General features: G+C 42.6%; 1 protein-coding gene across 1 annotated transcript in view; it reads right to left on the minus strand.

The window, feature by feature from the left end:
• Positions 1–17,951, minus strand: part of abhd6a (abhydrolase domain containing 6, acylglycerol lipase a) — a 42,704-nt gene that overhangs the window by 3,506 nt on the left and 21,247 nt on the right. The window contains exons 2-7 of the mRNA XM_007910645.2: positions 12,170–12,306; positions 9,693–9,849; positions 8,555–8,668; positions 4,503–4,635; positions 3,402–3,559; positions 3,074–3,128 (exon numbers count right to left, since the gene is read on the minus strand). Coding sequence (XP_007908836.1) covers positions 3,074–3,128; positions 3,402–3,559; positions 4,503–4,635; positions 8,555–8,668; positions 9,693–9,849; positions 12,170–12,288 — 736 coding nt within the window. The 5' untranslated portion in view covers positions 12,289–12,306. The remainder of the gene's footprint in view (positions 1–3,073; positions 3,129–3,401; positions 3,560–4,502; positions 4,636–8,554; positions 8,669–9,692; positions 9,850–12,169; positions 12,307–17,951) is intronic.

A 17,951-nucleotide genomic window follows, 5' to 3' on the forward strand; every position in this document is an offset into this window, starting at 1 on the left:
GAATTCTTTGAGCAACCCCATTTCAATGATATTTTGCAGTCCAAGCAGAGTATGGGCTTTTAATTTTACAATGTGAAACTTTATCTTGTATGATCTGTCTTTGTACACCAACTCTATAGCTACTCCGCCCACTGTCTCAATTTCTCTTTATTGTAGGCCAATAGTCTGCTATTCCCCTTTTCCAATTTGTCTTTATTGGGTTCTCCCAGCTATATGTTCTCTTCTAACAACATTACCTGAGCCCCTGTATCCAAATTGCACCTTAACTATTTCCTTTCTTCTGTGCATTATACACTTTTTTAAAATTTTCTGTATGCACGGTCTTAATGATTTTTATTGCATCAATATTATACTTCTCTTATAATTGTTCACTCACTCCAGATTCCATATCAGAATTATCCCTTATTTCATATTGCGTTGATCTTATTTGCTTTATTCTAGTTCTCTGTGGCTTATTTGGTCTTCTGTAATCATTTTGTCCTGTACACCTTTTCTCTTGGGTTCCTCTGCCATAGCTCCTTACAGGTTCTCATAGTCCACTTCTGCATTGTCTTGCGAAATACCCATACCGATGACACTCATAACTCTCTTTTCCTTCCGTTGAACATCTCCGAAACAAATGCACTAATCCACTTCTTACATGTTTCCTCTATATTTGTTCACCTTTTTGGCCTGCATATCCTCCGTATTCCATATTCCTCATCTGAATCATCCCAGCCTTTTCTTTGAGCTAATTCATCAATTTCCATCTTCTGTTATGCATTTCTATCAATGTCCCTCATGTGTGTTTTGGATACTTCTTCCATATCAACTACTTCCAGAGCTTTTTGAAGCGTTAAAGTCTCCTGCTTTAGGAGCTTGCTGCATATTTTACTATCTTTCAATCCTATTACAGTTTGGTCCCTGATCATCTTCTCCTAAAGTTCCATAATTACATGCTTTACTTAGTGATCATACCGCACAGTATTGATGAAATCATTCCATAGACCCTTGTTTCTTTGTTCCAAATTTGTATCTATCTATTGTGACATTGTAATGTGCACAACATCTTTGCTACATGACTTCTATCATCGCATCTAATGGCATGTCCACATTTTTCTCTGCAGTTGCAAAGTAATCCCTTGCTTCTTCTCTTGCCACATTTAGGAAAATAGCCAACTGCTGTATTTTGACAATTTCTTCACATTTGTGGCTAGCGCAAATATTTCAAAATCCTGCTCAAATCTTTGCCAATTATGTTTTAAGTTACCTTCTAACCTCAATGTTCATAGTATTTGCATATATCTTGGTATGGCATCAGTTTCTGCTTTTCCACAACTCATTTGGTCTCATTTATTGTCCCTGTTCAATCTCGTAGTCTTTTCCAATTCAGTTCACTTTCACTTCTGACACCATTTTATGTCACAACACAATACAACCAAAACCCCTTCAGCTAGTTTTCCTGCACCTGCTTTATACTTCCTGATCCCCTTGCATTGGTTTCCAGATAATTGGTCATTTCTTCTTAAAAGGGTATACAACAGCCTGGGTGATACAACTCAATCTGGATTATAAAGCAGTTTTCTGGATCCAATATCTCTGAGGTTGCGCTATGACGAAGCACAAAAAATGTCCGACTTCCAGATCGTTGCTCACATCACTTCCTGTGTGCAAGAAGCTTTTGTGAAGTCACTTTCTTTGCAAAGCAATGTAGGCGATACATCCATGCATAGTGCATATGCTTTCAATGCAAAAGAGTGATATCAGCGGTAACCTCATGGGCCAGAAGATCGCCATTTTTAGCACAGGAATCCGGATTCACTGTGCTTCTAGTGGAGTGTGAACATTACATTTGTATAGGGCTTTTCACGTCAGGAGTTCATCCCAAAGTGCTGAACATAAGTATTTGCTAGGAGAAAGAAGACCAAGGTCCATCCAGTTCATCTTCCACCATCCTGGCAGTCACACGCACATGTCGTGCCCCAAACTATATACTGTATTCCAAGATATCCACAATGGACCCTACTGTCAACCGTGGCAGATTCTAATGGGGTCACTCTGCTGTAGCATGCTAAGGCCATCCTGGTCTGGGGATGGGGGAGGGAAATTTGCCATTGTTTCTGTTCCTGATCTAGTGTTCCTGATCCCATGACGCCTGCTGGAAACTTACTTTCTTGGATGTCAATTTCTTGGATTGAACCCCACGGCTGAACAATCTGCCAACACTTTTCCTGGCAGGGTCCCTTTGTTTTAAATGCAGATCAATATTGATTAACTTAATTAAATTATTTTATCTCAATTTCAAATATAATCGCATATCAAAGTTATTCATGTGTTTAATGACAAGGAAAAGTCAGCACTAAAATATTAATCTGACAATCCTAAAACTATTTTAAATTCACGTCTGATGTGAATTCAAAACATGTAGAGGATTCGTCTCACTCTTAATTCTTACTGTTGCCTTTTTTCCCTCTAGACAAGACATTATTGATAGATTGCACATCGATGGCCTAGTTGTTAATGGCACAGCCAAGACATTCACTGAGACATATGGATTGGGAGAAACAATTCCTGTTTTGGGTTAAGAGAGACTTTGGGCGTGGGGAGGGGGAGAAATCAATCAGGCTCCCTTCTCCTGATGAGTATCCAACATTCGCTGCTGGAGCCTGTGCTTGTGTGGATATCATGGGAGAAGAGGATCAAGATTGGCTACCATTGGTTAACGTGCCACCATTCAGTGTGGCCATGAATTGGAAGAGTCTTGGGCCTGGTATTAGGAGAGTCAATCCCATTCATACACATTTACTGTTAGAATTCAGACCAAAGTTCCTTAGCCTTTCCTCATTACCTGTGTCTGAAATCAACCTTATTATTTGTCTCTCTTCAAGACAATAATAATATATTACAATGAAGGTCTAAAATCTATCTGTCATGGAGGATAATGCTATCCTTGGGCACTAATCATAAGGAAATAAACAAACAGAATCTTTGGGTCAACATCTTCAGACCAACTCACTCGTATCTGAATTATGAACAGAGCACTGCATATTCAAAATACATATTAAATAAAATACACTTAATAAACACTACTTACATTCCTGGTAGAACTCATTGTGAGGCAGTCGCACATCTACAAGACCCTGAAGAATCTGTGAGAAAAATGTAGCGTTCATGAGTCGAAGAGAAATTTGGTCAGAATTAACTTTGTACGACATTTAAGAAGATGATTTTTTTTGATTGGTTACTGTCTTTGGTCAAATTGTATTTTACAGTAACACATTTTGTTTTCCCTGTTGGGTTTTGGGAGATGTAAAATCTGAAATACCATGAACGTAAAGTATTTCCCCACTGAGTCCCCATAGTGATCGAGAAGCTCTCTGTCCTGAGCAGCAGAGGTACTTTGGAATATTGAGGTCACATACCTGATGAGGGACTTTGAAGCGTACATAGGAACAAAGCTTCAGCATCTCTTCCATCTCTTCAGGGGTTGATGGGATTAGAGGCACTTTGCTGACGTCTCGTGTTTGCTCCAGTGACTTTAGTTCTTTCACAAACTTACTTTCATTCGGATATTGCAGACCTGCACCCAGGGGAGGAATTCATACGGTCAAAATGAAGCAAATTTGCATACTTTCCTGGTCCAAGTCAACTTTAAAGAAATATTTTCAAGTGTATTCACAAAGAGATAAATATATTAGCACAATAAGATGCATTTCTCCAGTTTTAAGGGTTTAGTTGGTAAAGGTTCCATCCTGGTGAAGGCCTGATCCATAGAGTGAAGTTTCGAATTCTGGTGGTTTGTGATATAAAATGGACAAACAATGTGAACATTGTTTCGGGATACTATCCTGCTGAAGGGCACTATATAAATGCAAGTTGTTGTTGAACAGACTTCTCTTCCTTGCTCTACTTGTAGTTACTGTGCTCACTGTACCTGGAAGCCAAGTGCATCCAGTAGAGTCCTGTAGCTCAGTGGTTACAGCACTCGCATCGCAAACGAGAGACCTGGGTTTGATTCCCAGCAGGGTGACATATTGGGCAAGTTTCCTTGCTCCACACGCTTCTGTTTATCTAGCAGTAAGTAGGAATCCGGTTGTTAGTCAATTAGCGGATCACTTTTCCGGGGGTAATAAATCCTTCAAAAAAAATAAAATAATAAAAAACTGGTCACTCAATCCACGACTGTTTGTGGGACACTGCTGTGTGCAATCGGCTGCCACATTTCGCCCACAAAATATAGTCAATTCACTTTACAGTATATTCTGTGAAGTGCTTTGAGACATCTCAAAGATGTGATAGGGCGCTATATCAAATGCAAGGATCATTATTATTATCTGAGAGAACCAAATTCAAGTCAGCTACTAAAAGACTATGAATGCTGGCATAACGCTATGTACCCAAGTCGTCAGGTTGCTTAGCAAGATGTTCCGAAAAACTCTTAAAACTGTAAGAAGAGGGAATGAAGATCAGTGAGCCACATTTTCTCAGTTTGAAACAAGAGTTCGGAGCCTGGAAGGGCTTACCTGCAGGACAGATGAGAGTTAAACCACAGATATCCGTCGGGTAGTGGGCTGCATACACTCCAGCTACATTGCCACCCATCGAGGTGCCAATCAAATGGAATGGTCTCCTGTTCAACCCGATGCATTCAACAAACTAAAACAAAAGAACCAATACTCAGGACACGGTGGGAAGATCTTAGAAACTGTGCCACAAGTTGGGGAGGACAAGTTTGCAGGGCTATGGGAAGAGAGTGGGAGAGTGGGATTGAATTGGATAGCTCTTTTCAAAGAGCCGGCACAGACACAATGGGCTGAATGGCTTCCTTCTGTGCTATAAAATTCTACGATTCTGGATCGATTTCTTATTGCAAAAGGGATTAAGGGATATGGGAATAAGGCAGGGTTATGGTATTAGCTGGAGTTAGATTAGAAGATCAGCCATGATTGAATGGCGGGGCAGGCTCGAAGGGCCGAATGGCCTACTCCTGCTCCTACATGTTATGTTATGAAGTTAAAATGATATTGCATGCTCACATTGTTAGATTCTTGGGTACTTTCAGAGTCACTCAAGGACAAGGGTTTGTAATAATACTGAAAAAACTTAATTCTTGTTTAGACCGGCCAAGTTTGGTTTGAGAGCTGGAATTATATTTTCAGAGAAAATCAATTTCCTGAAATAAAAGTACCCTTAGTTTTCAGGTTCAAGCCTGTGGTTTAGGAGAAGGGAAATACTGTTAACCATAGTAAAACAGGAAGTGACTTGAAATGAACCCTTGTTAGCCACAAAAGGAGTTCTGCATTTTAAATAATCACATGATTTTACTATCAAATAAATCTAGACCACTTTTGGATACTTTTTATGTGACAGACATTAAACCTAAATGGGAATTTAATATCAGTCTCTGCAGAGGCTCCAAAAATAGGATTACTGGGTAAATGATAGTGGATTCCTTGTGCATTTCTCTTTTGGATTGCCCTGAGTGTGTCCTATTATCTTTCTTTATTGGTTACGATACATGACCTTCAGCACTGTGAGACTCCACCAACACTTCTGCACTAGAACTATCATCATACTTTACTTTATTTAATACAAAAATACTGTGAATTTACAATAATAATCATTCAATTTGATATACTATATTCACATCGGGAGAATATCTCAAAAGTATTTCATAGGATTTACTCCTAATCTGTGTTTACTATAAATTATGTAGGTGATTGTGGCAGCCAATTTTTGTTGAATTTTTATTGATTTATGGAATTTTTTTCTTGACACAAAGTATGGAGAAACTATTTCATTGAGTTTGTCAAATATCTCATTCCTGCGGAGAGTAAGGTCAACAACAACAACAAGATTCCATTTATAAAGCGCCTTTCACGTCAGGAGGACGTCCCAAGGCGCTGCACAGTTGGGTCATGACCCGAGCAAGGGGGAAATGGTCAGGGTGAGGGGAGAGAAGGGAGGGAGCGAGGAGGGGGGAAATGGTCAGGGTGAGGGGAGGGAAGGGAGGGAGCGAGGAGGGGGGAAATGGTCAGGGTGAGGGGAGGGAAGGGAGGGAGCGAGGAGGGGGGAAATGGTCAGGGTGAGGGGAGGGAAGGGAGGGAGCGAGGAGGGGGAAGAGAGTCGAGAGGGGAGCTGAAGGCTCGGTCAAAGAGAAAGGTTTTGAGACCGGCCTTGAAGGAGGAGAGGGAGGAGGCAAGGCGAAGGCACTGGGGGATAGAGTTCCAGAGCCTAGGGGCTGAGAGGCTGAAGGCCCGGCACCGATGGTAGGGCGATTGGGACGGGGGACGTGGAGCAGACCGGAGCCAGAGGAACGGAGGGTACGGGCAGGTAGGTAGGGGGATAGTAGGTTGGAGAGGTAGGAGGGAGCAAGGCCGTGAATGGCCTTGTAGGTGAGGATGAGGATCTTGAAATCAATCCTCTGGGGGATGGGGAGCCAGTGGAGGCGAGCGAGGGTGGGAGTGATGTGGTCGCGAAGCCTGGTGCGGGACAGTACACGAGCTGCAGAGTTCTGAATGACCTGCAGCTTGTGGAGGGAGGTGGCGGGAAGGCCGGCGAGGAGAGAGTTCCCATAGTCCAGCCTTGAGGTGACAAAGGCGTGAACCAGGGTTTCAGCAGCGTGAGGGGTGAGGTAATGCCGTAGTCTGGCGATGTTCCGGAGGTGATGGAAGGCGGTGCCAGTTGTGGTGCGGATGTGAGGGAGAAAGGACAGCTCAGGGTCGAACAAAACGCCGAGGTTCCTGATTGGCTTTGAGAGGTGGAGAGTGCAGCCTTGGATGCTGATGGTGTCGGCGCCTGAGGTGCGGAGGCGCTGACGTGAGCCAATCAGGAGGGCCTCGGTTTTTCGCACATTGAGCTGAAGAAAGTTGTCTCTCGTCCAGGACTCGATGTCGGACAGGCAGCTGTCAGGACATCGGTGGTCGTGGAGTTGAGAGTAGAGGAGGAAAGGTAGAGTTGGGTGTCATCCGCATACATGTGGAAGTTAACCCATGTCTGCGGATGATGTCACCAAGGGGGAGCATGTAGAGGGTGAAGAGGAGGGGACCGAGGACAGAGCCCTGAGGGACACCACATGAGACAGTACGGGGGGTGGAGGAGAAGCCATTCGACGAGACAAAGTGAAGACGGTGAGAAAGGTACGACCTAAACCACTCAAGGACAGTGCCTTGAAGGTTGAGGTGGGAGGACAAACGGTGGAGTAGGATAGCGTGGTCGACCATATCGAATGCTGCCGATAGGTCGAGGAGGACGAGGGAGCTCTGGTCACAGATGGTCAGGATATCATTGGTGACCTTGACCAGGGCAGTTTCTGTGCTATGGGCAGCACGGAAACCTGACTGAAGCGGTTCGAAAAGTGAATGGGTGGAAAGGAAAGAGCGCAGTTGGGAGGCGACAACTCTTTCCAGGACCTTGGAGAGAAAGGGGAGGTTGGAGATGGGCCGGTAGCTTGATAGGGTCAGATTACAACAACAACAAAATTACATTTGTAGAGCGCCTTTCACATCAGGAGGGAGATTAACATGGATGCCATGACCTACTTCCTACGCTGAAACACAAATATGACCTGATTGAGAGAGACCAGTCATCTATTTAGGGCTCATTTGCTAAAACTGTTGTTTAGGCACACAGGGGTTATAAATGGCTTTAAAAAAACAGGGCAAATTGATGAACAATTCCTGCAATTTTTAGTGTGCAGGATTTTATAAAATGATTCTGAAGGATTAAGAGTGGCAATGCAGCTTTTTAAAAAAATATATTCTGGAGGATTCCTCTGTAACATTATCTTATTTGGAAGTTCTGTTATGTGTCTGTAGATCCAGGATTTTTTTTGCTCTCTTATTGAGAAAAGATCAAAGGATGAACTTAATCAGTTTACCTACTATTTGAGAACAAAATCGAATTATATAAATCTTTTAATTATCATGAGGGTTTAAAAATCCAATATAAGAAAGCTCGCTGCAGGTTTACGTCATTTTTTTAGAAAGACAAGTACATTGCAACAACCCCTAACTGCAGTCAGTAAGTGACTAGGTGGCCATAGTTAACCATTGAGATCAATCATAACAAAGGTCCCAATGTGAAGGAATCATCAAGAGAAAAATCCATTTGCAAATATTTCCTGTTTGGAAGAATCAGGACCAACACCAAAAACAACTTACACTTAAAGAGCCTTCCACATTAAGTGGTAAATGGGGGGCTTCTGCATCGTTAGGGTCATCATTGATGGCACTTCCTGTGCATCGCGTGTTCACAGCTCACAGGAAGTGACATCAGCAAAGTGCTGACCTGGAAGTCAGCTATTTAGCTTCTCACACACTAAAAATGGCGATCGCCTGGTCACCAGGTCACCAGCAATAGTGCTTTATGCTCAGGACACAGGAAGTGATATTGGCATCAAACTGAAGACCTGGAAATCAGTCATTCTTGTTAGCTCTGTGGCCGACTGGGACACAGGAATTTGCTTTGTTATAAGACGTTTTGGGATTCTATGGTCGCCTAACTCACTTTAAAACAAGACTTTCCTGTATTTAAAAGATGTAAAAGGTTAGAGATGCAGTAAAAAGCCACCAACCTGGTGAATCCTAGTCACTTGTCCTTCTATTGAATAATCGTCTATGCACGAACGGGTTGTGCCTTCATGGCCCGGCATGTCAACACAGATCAGGTGCATGGTCTTAGGAAGGAACTGTGAAATCATAATACACATCCTAAGCAGCAGCACCAAGAGAAGCAGTAATCTTAGTACTGTACCCAGTCACCTGTCTTATGAAAACTCTTCATCAAATTAGAATCACCACGGTAACAGAAGAATCACCTGATACAGCCTGGTCCACTTTAAATTTGGGGAAGACAAGTTTGCAGGGCTATGGGGAGAGCGCGGGGGAGTGGGATTGAATTGGACAGCTTTTTNCAAAGAGCCGGCACAGACACGATGGGCCGAATGATCTCCTTCTGTGCTCTATAATTCTATGAAATGAACACTTTAAATCAAACTGCTTCACCTTTACTGCTCTATGTTTTTGCCTTATGCTGCTTACAATTAATGTACTTTAAAAGTGCATCATACACTCTCCTCTCTTGCAGCAATGTTATTTAATCTTTCAACCACTTCTCGATTCCTTCCAACAAAAAGATGAAAACCCACCATGGTAGAGCAGTGTTAAGTGACACAGAACTATGTTCCCATGTTTGATCCTTGTTCTGTCCTGAGCTGGATGAGCACTGACTAGAAGTACTGCAAATTGTCCTCGATTGTTTCGGGGGAGGTGAGGGGATGAATTACTTCTAAGTAGGAAGTTACTGAAACACAAACCCATTTCGCAATATCATTGTGAACTCAGAAGGATGGTGCGAGGGCAGGTAGGCTGTTGAACTAGCTCTATGAAGACAAGGACCTTCAGGGAGATCTGCATTAATCCAAATTATTAGTAATGAATGGTTAACCTGGCGGTGTAGACAAATCCTCAACCCTGAGAGACAAACCCTGACACTTAGGGCACTTCTAGCTACATGAGTCTGTTAAAGCTGTGGTTTTGTTTTGAATTATGCTTGCAAAGAAATGTATTTCCCTGATTGTTCACAAAAGCTTGACCATTCTGTTCTTTGGAAATAGCCTCCTGCTGACAGATCAAAGTAAACCTCAGGTAATCTACTTTCCCACTCATAGTAGATTAGGTCTTTGGTAAAGTGTGGTTGTGACAGGCACTGACCTTGACTATAGACAGCCACATATCTTTGTGAGCGGAGAATCCGTGTAACATCAGAATGGAAGGCTTGATACTAGGTTTCCCACGAGATGAATAAGAGAACCGATAGTTGCCGTATTCGGCATATTTAACTTGCATGCCTAATGTCATCCTCCAGTACCTGTGCAAAACACAATGTACATGTCAACTGCAAGACCAGTGCTCACATTGCTACTGAGATTCAGAGACACGTTCTGCAGCAATGGTTCTGGTGTAACTGATTAGAACGCAGAGGCCTTCATCATGGATTTATTATATCAGTGTCTTTTTTGGGGGTCAGCCGAGTGTCTGACATACATGGAAATCCATCACCATGCTTAAGAAAATCCAAACCCAACTGGACATTCCACATCCAAATGCCACCTACACATGGAAATTGCTCTTTGTCTGTTTGCCTAGGATAGAGTGCACAACCTCTCCCTGGAGGGAGCATCACTTACCTAATTCCAGAAGGTACTACCATGCAGTCAGGCAAGTATTTTGAGTATGGGGGAAGTGTAAAGTGCCAAAGCTCTGCAGGTTCAATGTCCGTGTGAACTTCCTTAAACATTAGAACGAAACACACATTTGGGGAAGTTTGCAAACTTTGTCTTTTTAACACAAAGCCTTGAGGATTTTTTTTTACAATAACAACAACTTGCATTTATGCAGCGCCCATCATGCAGGATAGCGTCCCAGAGTGCTGACATTGGTGGAGCACGACTCCGAGCCGGGGGAGGGGGAGATGACCATAGGCACGGTTGAATAGGAAGGACTTCAGTCATGATCTGAAATTGGGGAAGGAAGTGGCAAAGTGGAGGGATAGAGGAAGAGTCTTCCAGAGTCTTGGGGCGTAGTGTCCGAAAGCGTGGCCACCAATGGTGGAACACAGGGCACAGGGGACATGAAGAAGGCTGGAGTCAGTCGAGTGGAGACAGCGGGTTGTGGGTTGGGAGGAAAGCAATTTAGAGAGGTAGGGAGGTGCCAGGGTATGAAGGAATTTGAAAACGAGTGTGATAATCTTGAAATCGACCCGTTCAGTGATGGGAAGCCAGTGGAGCCTGGCTAGATCTGGTGAAATGGGGGTAGGCATTTAGTACAGGTGAGTATGCGAGCGGCGGAGTTTTGGATCAGTTGGATCCTGTGCATGGTAGAGTTTTGGCGATTTTTTTTAATATCAATTGACCGGATCACCAGTTTTTGTTCTAAGTAAATGTGGTATGCATATATTTGAGAAGCATAGTGTTTACAATTACATCTTAAGTAGAAATAGTAAAGTATTCTCGTATACTGGGTCAGTGTTATCTGTAGCATCAAGTTTCTTTTGAAACTACTGTGACCATAAAATATTCAGAAAGAATTGAAACTAAAGCCCCGTAGGGCCTGAGAATATAAAGATCACTCAGCTGTCCGGCAGCTACAACACAGCTTATTTGTTCAGAAAGTCAGACATCAGCAACACCCGTGATCTAAATATATAGACCAGTGGGATATTCAGAGCAATATTTTATATTTGGAGGTATATTTTAATTTTAGAATTAGAGCAAAACTTTATATTTAGGATATTTTATATTTAGAATATTTTATATTTAGAATAATATTTTTAAATTAAAACAATATTTTATGTTTAGAACATTATCTTATATTTAGATGATTGCAGCAGAATTTAAAAAAAGCCCTGAAGTACAGGTTGTGAAGATACAAACATCTTTCAATAGGAAGACATCCAATATCTCACACGTGACAGCAATACTCCAATAATCCTACATCAAAATTAATATCAGAATATCAGGATGCTTCGATCACATGTAACACCCGTGCAAAATTACTAATATCATAACAATGCTCCGTTGTGTGTTATGCTAAAATAAGGACTGAGGCTGATTAATATATTTAAATCCCTTCTTTTATTGATGCCCTTTCCCTAAATAAAGTTCTTCTTTTATAATCACGTGAAAAGCATACATTCCTCTTGAGGACAAATCACTTGCCCGTAATGGGCAAATAGCATACCAAACGGCTGTGAAGAAGTGGACACAGCAGCTGCAACAGTCCTGAATGTGACCACAAGCCTTTACCCCAGATAAGCGCCTCCGTCAATCCATCCAACAGTCTGGTTTGACTCATCAGTTTGCCTCAGTAACAGAAAAAATAACATAATTTAATGAAACAGGAACTACTCATCCCATAATGAACCAAATAACAAATAATCTAATGTTCGCACTCTATTTAGCACCATCTCCTCCATGGGCCATCTGACAAAGGGGAACCAGAACCCTGCCAATAAACCCTGGATGAGTTGCAAACAAACTGCACAAAGCATCCCTAAGCACCTGAATTTCCTCCTCCTTCTCTGAACTTAAATAAATGAGCAAAATGACTGCAAGATTTTGGAATCAAATGCATGAAATTGTATATCAGAAGTGCGTTTACTTAAACACCAGCAATGAAAGCAAACTTACCAGTAATAGAATCTGATGAGTGCTGCGGGACACAGCAAAAAGGAGGCAACAAAAGCCAAAATTGGTATCGCCAGGGTACCTCCAGCTAAAACAAACATGTTCACTAAATCCAAATCCATATTCTCACTGTCACACACCTGAAAGAATAAAACATTAACAAAGAATGAGTGTGACAGCCAGAAAGGGGTTGTGGTTTGACTTAAGAGTCAGCAGTCAATTGATGTTAGACACTGTCATGTATTCCCCATGGAGTACAACAGAAGCTCATTGTGAACATGAACCACAACTAAGAGCATTAAGAGAGCAAAAGAAGACTCCTGAAGTAATAATAACTTATGCAGCTTCTTTTTCAAAAGCAAGATACTTTTGCTTTGAACTGGTGAACAAATTACAAACATTCACAGTTCTGTAGCCCAATGCTTAAATGCACATGTTATAATCAGTAAAGAAAAGCACATCCAGTTAATATCTGCACTGTAATATAATGTACTTTTCACAGTGCTAAGAATTTCTTGGGTGGTTGGTGCACTGTACAATTCTGAGCTCCCCTTAGACACATGCTACACAATAACTGGATTAAATGGATTATGGGACTCTGGAATTTGGATGGTGCCTGGTTCTTTGAAGCAGACGTTGATGGGAAATTTCTTGCTTTTGAAGGAGCCCCTGAATCTCTGGAGTGGATAAGGCATTCCCCTCCGTCACCCCAATGGCCTAATAGGTAAAGACATTGCACACACTGTAAGTCCTGCTCTGTCCAGGTTAGCACAAAAGAAGCCATTGCTAGATACCAACCAAAACTGGATTCCAGTCTCCCACTTGTGGCCTGACCAAAACACTGCTATTCAAGTGAACTTGAGAAATATTGGGGTCTAATGGGGTCTAATTAGCAATATTTCTTAATGGGATTTTATTCCCGTTGATTCACAGGAATCAACATCAGCATCAGATTGCATGGGAGCGGAGCACAAGACACAATAGCACTTGGTTAAGGGAAGGAGCCCCAATTCTTATTTAAGGAATTAGAATCCCGTTGAGAAATACCATTAGTTTCACCCCATTAATTACACTTGTAACCTGTATTACCCCTTACTTGAAGAGGTAATCAGAAAAAAAAACTGTTTAAACAGAAATCAAACTTCATAGAATTGATGCAACCCTAAGCACATAACTCTGAAACAACTTCAACAGCTCAGAGCTCTGTGTTCCAGAATCTTCTACAATTCAACAACAACAACTTGCATTTAGAAAGCGCCCCTCATGCAGGGTAGGATCCTAGTGTGCTTGACAATGGCGCAACCTGAAGAGGGGGAAGCAAGGGGCAAGACGGAGGCGATAGAGGACGAGTGTTCCAGAGTTTTGCGGGTTAGTGGCTGAATGCGCGGCCATTGATGGTGGAACGAATGGCACAAGGGACATGCAGGAGGCTGGAGTTAGTCGAGTGGAGGCAGTGGGTAACGGGTAATCAGGTCAGAGAGGTAGAGAGGTGCCAGAGTATGAAGGGATCTGAAAACAAGTGTGAGGATCTTGAAATCAATCCGTTCGGCAGTAGCCTGGCTAGGACTGGTGTGTTTAGTACTTTTAAACATGAAAAGGATAATCATGCCATTAAATGAAAAAGACGTAACCTTTGCCTAAACACTAGATACCAGCTTGCTTTAATAATAAATTATTGTAAGCACATTGCAGGATGGGCTTCAGCCCACATTCATTAGCTGTCTTGCCCCTCCCAGCTTGCTGGACATTAGCTTGACGTTTCCACTTCCATCCGTCCGCTTATTATTTTCCCAGACTTGGCTGATGTACTTTGCAGACATTAGCGTGTCAGCATTGCCAGGCTTCACCACCAATATACAAATAGATGAACATCCATCAATTTGGACAGACGACTCAAGACAACAAAAAAGGTCACTGAGTCACTGGCACCGAGCTGGACCTCTGGGACTCAATGGAAAGGATCAGATTAGTTTCTCACCTCAGGAATACAAATGAGTAGTGATGATTTCCTGGAACAACAAACAGCATATTCTACAGTGGTGGGACCACTCTTGTGTCTCAATTTATTATATAACTATATGTCTCATCCTCAACCACCATCCAACTTCTAGATCATTCCAATGTCAGAACAAACAGATTTCTGACCTGACAGGGCCACGGCAGCTCAAAGAGCAGAAATTCCTCTTGGTGTTAACATAAATCCATAAATCAGTCCCTCTACTCAGGCTCAGTCCCATGTCCCTTCAAAACAGTTGTCATCACTCCTCTCCTTAAAAATCTACTCTCGATCCCTTCAACCTCATGCACAATTCCATGTTAAACCTGCCTTTCCTGGCCAAAGCCTGGAACGCGTTGTTGGAAACCAAATTCGCTCACACCTCGCCCTCTACTTGCTACTCGACCCCTTCAGTCCGGTTTCCACCCAGCCCACAGCACAGAGAAGTGCTCGTCAAAGTAACAAATGACATCCCCTCTCTTTGTGACCAGGGCTCCCTCTGTCTTCTTGTCCTCCTGGACCTCTCCGCTGCACTCGACACAGTCAATCATGCCATCCTCCTCCACCGCCTCTCCTCCCTCATCCACATTAATGGGATTGCACTCACATGTTTTGAGTTCTACTTAACCAACCACCAGCAATACATCTAGGCCAATGATCTTTCCACTCATCCCCACCCAATTATCTGCAGGGTATCCCAAGGCTCCATCCTTTGGCCCCCTTCTTTTTCTTATCTATATGCTCCCTCTCGGCAATGTCATCTGCAGACGTTGGGTCAACTTCCACATATATGCGGATGACACCCAAATCTACTTCTCCAGCTGTGACTCCACTAATGTCTTTTCAGCTTGTTTGATGGACATCAAGGCCAGGACGAGCGCAAATTTCCTGCAGGTGAATGTCGGCAGGAAGTCATAATCTTTGGCTCCCGTCAACGTCTTCTGTCCCATAGGTCTAAACTCCTCAACCTACCCGGACTCTCGTTTAGACTCTCCAAACCTGTATGTAATTTAAGCGTTAGGTTCGATCCCCAGCTTTGCTTTCTACTCCACATCCATTCCCTGATCTGGAATGCTTTTTTCTGCTTCCATCACATTGCTCGCCTAAATCCGTAGTTCACAACCGACGCAGCTGAAATCCTTGTCCACGCATTTGTCACTTCCCTGCTGGACTATTCCTATGCCCTCCTCGCTGGTCTCTTCAGCTCCACCATACACAAAATCCAATTATTTCAAAGCTCCGCCGCCTGGATACTCACCTGCACAAAACTCCGTACCCCCATCACACCAGTCCTAGCCAGGCTCCACTGGCTCCCAATCACCGAACAGATCAATTTCAAGATCCTCTCACTTGTTTTCAAATCCCTTCCTGCTCTTGCACCTACCTATCCAACCTGCTTATCTCCCACTTCACCACGCACTGCCCCACTAAGCTCATTCCGGCCTCGTGTCCTCCGTTCCACTATCGGTGGCCGTGCCTTCAACCACTACACCCTAAAACTCGGGAACTCTCTCCCTCAATACCTCCGCCTTGTCTCCTCACTCTCCACCTTCAAATCCCACCTAAAGACTCTCCTTTTTGATTGTGCTCCCCCTCCCTCTCCCCCCGGGTAGGGGTCAGACTCTGCCAGTGTCATGCCCTTCCAGACGCTACCCCGCGTGAAAGGTCCTATATAAATGCAAGTTATTGCTGTATAATGACCGTGATCTTAAAATTTGAAGATTGTCTAAATTTTGGAAGCTGGCAATTTTTTGGGTTAAGACTGAAATTTTCCCAAAATTCGCTCAAACGCTTAGGGCCAAGATTGTGATAAATTTCAGGTCACTCAAGTAGCTAATCTATGACAAAAACTATATTCAACATGGAAATCCGACAAATGTTTTCTTATATTGTTTCTGGCTTGTAAGGCAAGTGTGTGATTGCATGTTCAGAGAAACATTTCAGAGAAAGTTCCTGTCAACCACAATCAGTAATGTTTGTTTCAAACTGTGGAGTTTGCTTACAGATGCTTCTGTTACAGTAGGTGTCCCACTCCTGGCTGGTTCACTACTATCACTCTCGACTGTGACAGGAATCAGCTGCTAAATTGCACTGAACTGATCATATTATCCTAGCCAGTATCAATGACGATATCTGGATCATTAATCACAAAATAGCATACCGTTTACCGTTGTAAAGATCACTCATGTAGCACTCAGTATAAAATAGCTCCCAATTATTCTGACCTTATCTTCAGTTAAATAAACATAATCCCGTTTTTTTTAACCCAGTCTTTAAATTGATCTGAAGCACGCTTAAGCGCTGTCATGTCCAACCAATTAGCTGCATATTCAACAGGCTAGGAATGAAGGCAGTATTTGCAACTTCAAGCAAGCACACCACAGCATGAAGTCAAATCACAAGCCTCCTTGTCTGCAAATGAAAACTTTTTGCGCAAAATCTAATTTATAAGGCTAATATTTCCTATTTGAATGTTATTGCTGATCTTTAGTCGGGCCAGTAATATGTAACATTGCATAGTCTCAGCTGTCGCCTGGTTCAATACAATAAGGAACAAAATTCAGATCTTCCAAGGACTAAATCATTCATTTCTACCAAGTCTTTTCTATTCCAGCACCACTGAATATCATCTGAAATGTAAAGCATAGAAGCATAGATTAATAATAATAATGATCCTTGTATTTGATATAGCGCTTTTCACGTCTTCTCGAAGTCTCAAAGCGCTTCACAGAATATACTGAAAAGTGAATTGTCTGTATATTTGTGGGCGAAACGCGGCAGTCAATTGCGCACAGCAGTGTCCCACAAACAGTCATGGATTGAAGTGACCAATTTATTATTGGGTTTTTTTTCTTGAAGGATTATTATCAGGCGTGTGAAGTAAGGAAACTTGCCCAAGGTTTCACCCTCCCAGGAATCGAACCCAAGTCTCTCGTTTGCGAGGCGAGTGCTCTAACCATGGAGCTACAGGACTCCATATTACAGCGCAGAAGGAGGCCATTTGGCCCATCATGCTCTTTGCAAGAGCTACTCAATCAGTCCCACTCCCCCGATCTTTCCCCGTATTCTTGCAAATTTTTCCTATTCAAGCACCTACCAATTCCCTTTTGAAAGTTGTTATAATAATAAATAATAATAGTCCTTGCATTTGATATAGCACTTTTCACGTCTTCTAGACGTCTGAAAGCTCTTCACAGAATATACTGTAAAGTGAATTGACTATATTTATGGGCAAAAAGCGGCAGCCAATTGCACACAGCAGTGTTCCACAAACAGTCGTAGATTGAGTAACCAAATTATTATTATTTTATTTATTTTTTCTTGAGGGATTATTATTAGGCATGTGGGTAAGGAAATTTGCCCAAGGCTTCGCTCTGCTGGGAATCGAACCCAGGTCTCTCGCTTGCGAGGCGAGTGCTGAGCAACAGGACTCCACACATTAATCACAAAATAGCACACCGTTTATTAAATCTGTTTCCACCATCCTTTCAGTCAGTACATTCCAGATCGTAACAACTCTGTAAAAAAAATCTCCTCATCTCCCCTCTGGTTCTTTTGCCAATTATCTTAAATCTATGTCCCCTGGTTACCAACCCACCTGCCAGTGGAAACAGTTTCTCCTCTATACCTCTATTAAATCCCTCCTTAACCTTCTCTGTTTGAGGAGAACAAACACAACTTCCCTTGTCTCTCCACATAACTAAAGTCTCTCATCCCTGGTACCATTCTGGTAAATCTCCTCTGCACTCTCTCCAAGGCCTTGATATCCAGAATTGGACACAATACCCC

This window comes from Callorhinchus milii, unplaced genomic scaffold, assembly GCF_018977255.1.
Source record: "Callorhinchus milii isolate IMCB2004 unplaced genomic scaffold, IMCB_Cmil_1.0 Scaffold12, whole genome shotgun sequence".
Taxonomy (NCBI): Eukaryota; Metazoa; Chordata; class Chondrichthyes; order Chimaeriformes; family Callorhinchidae; genus Callorhinchus; species Callorhinchus milii.